General features: G+C 62.4%; 2 protein-coding genes across 2 annotated transcripts in view; both read right to left on the reverse strand.

The window, feature by feature from the left end:
• Window positions 1-320, reverse strand: part of LOC104628688 (chromosome unknown open reading frame, human CXorf65) — a gene marked incomplete at its 3' end in the record, with an annotated part of 972 nt that extends 652 nt beyond the window's left edge. The window contains exons 1-2 of the mRNA XM_010297354.1: window positions 296-320; window positions 56-142 (exon numbers count right to left, since the gene is read on the reverse strand). Coding sequence (XP_010295656.1) covers window positions 56-142; window positions 296-320 — 112 coding nt within the window. The remainder of the gene's footprint in view (window positions 1-55; window positions 143-295) is intronic.
• Window positions 321-1266: 946 nt separating this feature from the next.
• Window positions 1267-3968, reverse strand: IL2RG (interleukin 2 receptor, gamma). Its single transcript, XM_010297355.1, has 8 exons — window positions 3877-3968; window positions 3269-3424; window positions 2848-3032; window positions 2574-2716; window positions 2302-2464; window positions 1728-1836; window positions 1567-1651; window positions 1267-1464 (listed from the first exon to the last, which is right to left on the reverse strand). Exons 1-8 carry the CDS (start codon window positions 3966-3968, stop codon window positions 1267-1269), a joined length of 1131 nt encoding a protein of 376 aa, XP_010295657.1.
• Window positions 3969-5368: the final 1400 nt, after the last annotated feature.

Genomic DNA, 5368 nt, shown 5'->3' on the forward strand with positions numbered 1-5368 from the left:
GCTGTGCCTGCGGCCAGGGCGGGGGGGGAGCTGCAGCCCTGCAGCCAGGGCTCACCGGTGTGGGGGAGCCCCACCATCCTCCTCACGTCAGAGAGCAGCCGCAGGACAGTGCAGTTGGTGTTGGCCAGAAAGCTCTGGTCATCTGCAGGGAGAGCAGTGGGTGCTGAGGGCAGCGGGCGGCGCAGCCGCAGAGCCCTGAGGCCGAGCCCGCCGCCTGTTAAGGCCACGGCACATCCTGCCCCCCACCCCATGCTGGGGGAGCAGGCACTCGTGGGATGTCCAGGAGGGGACTCACTCCCATACTTGACGCGGATGAACATGCTGCCACTGCGAGCCCAGGACCAGGGGCTGGGCCCCGCAGCATTTGTGAGGTCAGAGGTGAGTAGGGTGTGTGGCCCTGCTGGCGCTTCCCCCAGACGCTGTGAGCTGAGCCCAGCCAAGCCCCCATGCAGCAGAGCTTTATTGCAGTGGGAAACCCGGGGTGCAGGCAAAGGAACGGTGAGGTCCCAGGGGTACAGCCTGGTGCCCCAGGGGCAGCAGTCCTCGGGGCCAGGGGTGACATGGTGGCTTGGCCCTTCTGGTGCTTGGCGCTCCTCAGCCCCAGTGTCACCATTGGTCGGTTGGTGGCTCCTGCCTGCTTGGCCGCAGCTGTGCTTGGCATCAGCTAGGGTCGGGCCCCTGGGCTGCCCCCTCACCGGGACACATCCCTGGGTGTGCTTGCAGGAACCATGGAGGAAGGAGGGGGCTCAGCGAGCCCCCAGCAGCTCCAATGCTCCCATGGCTCTGCTCTGGCCGTGGCAACACCACAAGGAATCCTGCATGTGGCAGGGCTCATGGTGGGATGTCACCCTGCCTTCCTGGATGCCCCCAAGGACAGGACAGGGCAGGTGCTGACACGCCATGAAGTGTGCCCAGTGTGCTCCAATGCACTCAGAGCAGCACCCAGTGCACCCAATGCATCGCATAGAGCACCCAGTGCAACAAATACTGCACCCAAGGTGCTACACATTGCACCCTGTGTACTGTGCAGTGCACCCATTGCACCACCCAGTGCACCCAGCACACCATGCTCATGTAGCATCTTGCAGTGCACCCAGCACTTTGTGGTGTGGCACAGCTGCCATGTCACGGGGGGCTGAGTGTGGCCATGACAGGGAGCAGGGCTGGGGGTCCCAGGCATTTGGTGGAGGCAGGGTGGGAGCGAAGCCTGTGGCGTAGCAGGGGTGTGAAGCATGCAGGGTGCAGGAGTGCAGGAGCACGTCATGCTCACACATAGCTGTTCTTGTAGGGGCTGTGCTCGTGAGGCGCAGCCGGGGCCCCGGGCATCACTGATGGTGGGTGGTTGCTGCCCTCCCAGAGATGCTCATAGCTGTCCTTGGGAGGTAGCTCGCTCACATAGCAGATGTTCTCACTGTAGTTGGGCTTGAAGCTCTCCACAATGTCTTTGGGGACTCCCGCCCATTCCTGCAGGGAGCAGAGCAGGATGAGAGAAGCCACCACCCAGACAGCCCCAAACGCACTGGGCAGGGGGTGAGCCCGGGGCAGGGCTGCCTGCAGCTGCCTTACCTGGAAGTTGCCATTGTGGGTGATGAAAAGGTCATCGAAGTTCTTGCTGGGGTTGGGGATTCGGGGCATGAGGATGACCCACACCCTGTGTGGGAGAAACGTGTCAGAGGGGAAAGGCCCCAGCCAGTGCTGCTGCCCTCCACCAGCCCCCCCACGCTCACCTTTCCATGCGCACCAGCAGGACGATGAGGACCAGCAGGAGCAGGCAGGAGGCAATGGGGACCAAGACCGTGTGAATCCAGAACCAGTGTAGCTGCTCCTCTGCCATGCCTGGAAAGAGCCGGAGTAACATGGACTCCCAGCCAGTGCACCGCCAGGCCAGTGGGGTGGGCATGCTGGTGGCCCTTCATGGGCAGCCATAGGAGCTCGGCATCGTCCATGGCGGGGCTCAGCTGGGAGCAGAGGATGGAGAAGGGGCCTGTACCCAAGCCCTGTCATGCTGGTCACCACAACTGGCTGGTGACCCTGTCCTGGACTGGCCATGCCAGAGCAACCCTCCAAGGACTAAGAAACCCCTCATATAAGTCAGCAGGTGCCACTGGCAGGGGCTGTTTGGCTTCCAGAAGTACAAAGTACACAGAGGGTAATGCAGCTGCCTGCACCCTCAGTGCTCAGATGGGTCTTGACCTCGAGCTGCTGCCTCGGGCCAGTTTTCCACTTGCTTGGCCATCCCTTGCCTGCTGAGCCCCACCATGCCCCAGCCTGTCCTGTCACACCACAGGCCCCAGGACCTACCCTTGCTGGTGGAGTTGCTGCCCCAGACCACAGGGATGCTCCACTCACTCCAGAGCTGGGTGCTGCCACAGTAGCTGTTGATCTTGCTGCGTACGTAGAAGGTGTAGTACTTCTCGTAGTCCACACTAGGGAAGGAGAAGATGTCTCCTTTCACCCGGTGCTCCTGCAGAGAGACGTGGGCCATGCAGTGAGGGCTGGCACTGCTGTGGAGTCTGGTGCACAGCTCATTCCTGGGCACAACCGTGGGGGTGCCGCATCTGGGGGGCTCTCACCGTCCAGCTGGTGTCCTTGTTGCTCTTGTACTTGATGGCATGCTCCAGGCACTGGACTTTGGGGTACGGGGAGGTCCAGGTCAGCTGCAGCTGATTGCTGCTCATGTTGCGGATGGTCAGGTTGACAGGCGCCTCTGGTTTCACTGCAGGGAACAGGTGATGCCTGGTGAGTGCCGTCCCCAGTGGCCCTGCCACCAGCCTGGGGACCCACAGACCTGCTCCTGCCCCACAGCAGCCCCAGAGAGGACAGTGGGCACCCCCTACCACTCCATACCCAGGTCCTGCAGCTGCATGCGCTCACTGGGGATCTCCAGGGTCCTGCCGCCGAGGCTGGCATTGACGAGGACGTGGAAAGGCTGGAACTGGATGATCTCACTCTGGTTGAAGTGGCAGCCGACAGTGATGTCCTGGTCCTGCAAGTAGTGCTTGCACTCCACCACGGGGGACCTGTTCTCATACCTGTGCCACAGTGGGTTATCAGGGCTTCCCAAGACCCTGCACACCCCAGCCCTTACCAGCACCCCTCTCCCTGGCTCATCCCGCTGCTTGCCCCGGTGACAGTCTCCCCCACCCTGGGCTCACAGAAGAGGAGCAGGCTGATGCTGGGACCAGCAATGCTGGCAGGAGCCTCCTGTGTGGGGACCCAGCGCTGGACACCCTGCTTGTGGGGCTGGCTGTGGGGCAGAGGCACCTACCAGTAGTAGAGGGAGTAGTTGGCTGTGAGTGTCTCTCTGCTCCCCCACGTGCAGGTCATGTACTCCTCGTTGAAGAGGACACACTCCACCCCTGCAAGGGACAGACACTGCTGGGCACCGTGGTGGTGGGTGGTTGCACCAGAGCCTGGGGGTGCACTGTGAGGGGACACAGCACATGCCCAGGGGGGCTGCACATCCCATCAGCCTTCCTCCATGTGAGCCAAACAAGCCCAGCTCTTCCTGGCGGAGCTGCAGTGCAGCCTGCCTGCAATGCCAGGCTCCCCCCGACCCTGTTCATACATGCTGTGTCGGTGATGCCTGGGCTGCATGCAGCCCCACGTCTTCCTCTAAAGGACTGCTAGCCAAGCAGCTGTCCTTCCTGCATCCGTGCCATTGGCTCCTCTTGCTCCAGATGTGCTGTTTTGCCCCGATTCCTCCATGCGCTCCCCTTAGTTGCCCCATGGACAGTGTTTGCAGCCCCTGGCACTGTAGGATAGGAGGGACACCACTCCCTACCAACCCATTTTCCTTGTCCAGTGAGAAAATTGTGGGGTTTACAGGATTTGTGCCTGATGTCTCCATCCCGGCTAAATTAATCTCACTCTTACTCTTTTCGGTGTTTGCAGGTGCCCAAGTGTCCCTGTGTCTGGGTGATGGGGGCTTTGCTGGGTTGTGCTTCCCACCGCAGCTCCTCCACCATGGGGCCAGGGGCCGAGCCCCGGCAGTTTGATCTCTGCAGGAAACACTGCTGAGCCCTGGGAGGCTGGGCAGCTGGTCCAGGCGCCCACGCCGGCTCCTCTGCCCCCTCCTTCCGCTGCGCTGTGCTGGCCCCAGTCTTGCCCACGCAGCCAGAGGCCACATCCTGGGCTGGCTGGGGGGCTGCAGGGCCACCAGGGCGATGGGGCCAGGGGCCGAGCCCCGGCAGTTTGATCTCTGCAGGAAACACTGCTGAGCCCTGGGAGGCTGAGCAGCTGCTCCAGGCGCCCACGCCGGCTCCTCTGCCCCCTCCTTCCGCTGCGCTGTGCTGGCCCCAGTCTTGCCCACGCAGCCAGAGGCCACATCCTGGGCTGGCTGGGGGGCTGCAGGGCCACCAGGGCGGTGCAGGTCCCCATGCCGGGCATCATGCTGCAGGCCGCTGTGGCAGGGCTCACTACAGGACAAGCATCTCTGATGGACTGAGGTGCCTCGCAGAGTCTTTGCAAGTGCCAAATCAGCTGCTGGCAGCTGCAAGCTGCCCTGGAGACTCCCAGAAAATGTGATTTTTCCCCTGAAATACCAGCAGTGGAACACCTGGTCCCTTCTGAGGTTCAAACCTATCGGCCAGCACTGTGGAGCCAGGCTTTTCTGGGTTGTAATGTGACACAATGGAGCAAATGGGCTGTGCTCCGGCTGTTTCCACACGTTGAGATGGAGGGCACCTTCCTGCTGGCCCAGGAAGTCCAGTGACAGGGGGGGCTTGTGTTTCCACAGATAGCTGGTGTTTTACTGACAGCCAGCCAAGAAGTGGATTTTTTCTCAGAAAACAACAGCTGGGGCAAGAGTGCCAGGTGGAAAGAGGAGCTGCTGTCCTCCGTCCCCTGTCCCCTGCCTGTGTGTGGCACTGCTGCCATGACCAGGATGGAAAGGGTGGCTGGCGCAGATCTGCCGGCTGCGGCCCTGCCCAGCTGGTGCATAGGGCCGATAGGATCTGCGCATCGCATCCTGTTGCTGGCCCCCACCCTGGCCTGCCACAAGGAATCCCCATGGCCAGGGTCCTTCCCAACAGTACTGCCTGCAGGGCTGGCAGACCCAGGGCTGGCAGAGCTGTGGGGCTGGGAGCTGTGGGGCCAGTAGAGCCCCAGAGCCAGTAGCCATGGGGCCAATGGTGCCAGTGATGTTCTAGTGCTGAGGCGGGAGCAAAGACACCCAATGGGGCTCCCTGGAACAGCCTGGCTTTCCCTGTAGCCCCACTGCAAGGGACCATGTAGGTGCTGGGGGTCCTGTGGCACACCAGGTGGTCGTGGGGTCTCTGGCGCATGCCCCAATGGCTCGCCAGCCCACGCAGCCCCGTGTCCTGTGCACCTTGCCCACCATCACTGGGGAGAGACATCCCCCAGCCCC

Source organism: Phaethon lepturus, unplaced genomic scaffold (assembly GCF_000687285.1).
Source record: "Phaethon lepturus isolate BGI_N335 unplaced genomic scaffold, ASM68728v1 scaffold32001, whole genome shotgun sequence".
NCBI classification, from domain to species: Eukaryota; Metazoa; Chordata; class Aves; order Phaethontiformes; family Phaethontidae; genus Phaethon; species Phaethon lepturus.

Bases quoted from the DNA above. Each gene is read 5' to 3' on its own strand.
- IL2RG (XM_010297355.1), bottom strand. From the start codon at position 3,968: ATGGTGGAGGAGCTGCGGTGGGAAGCACAACCCAGCAAAGCCCCCATC. The intron at 3,425-3,876 runs GTAAGAGTGAGA...GTCCCCTCACAG, and splicing joins ACCTGCAAACACCGAAAAGA to TGCACCCCCAGGCTCTGGTG. The intron at 2,465-2,573 runs GTGAGAGCCCCC...GTCTCTCTGCAG, and splicing joins ACAAGGACACCAGCTGGACG to GAGCACCGGGTGAAAGGAGA.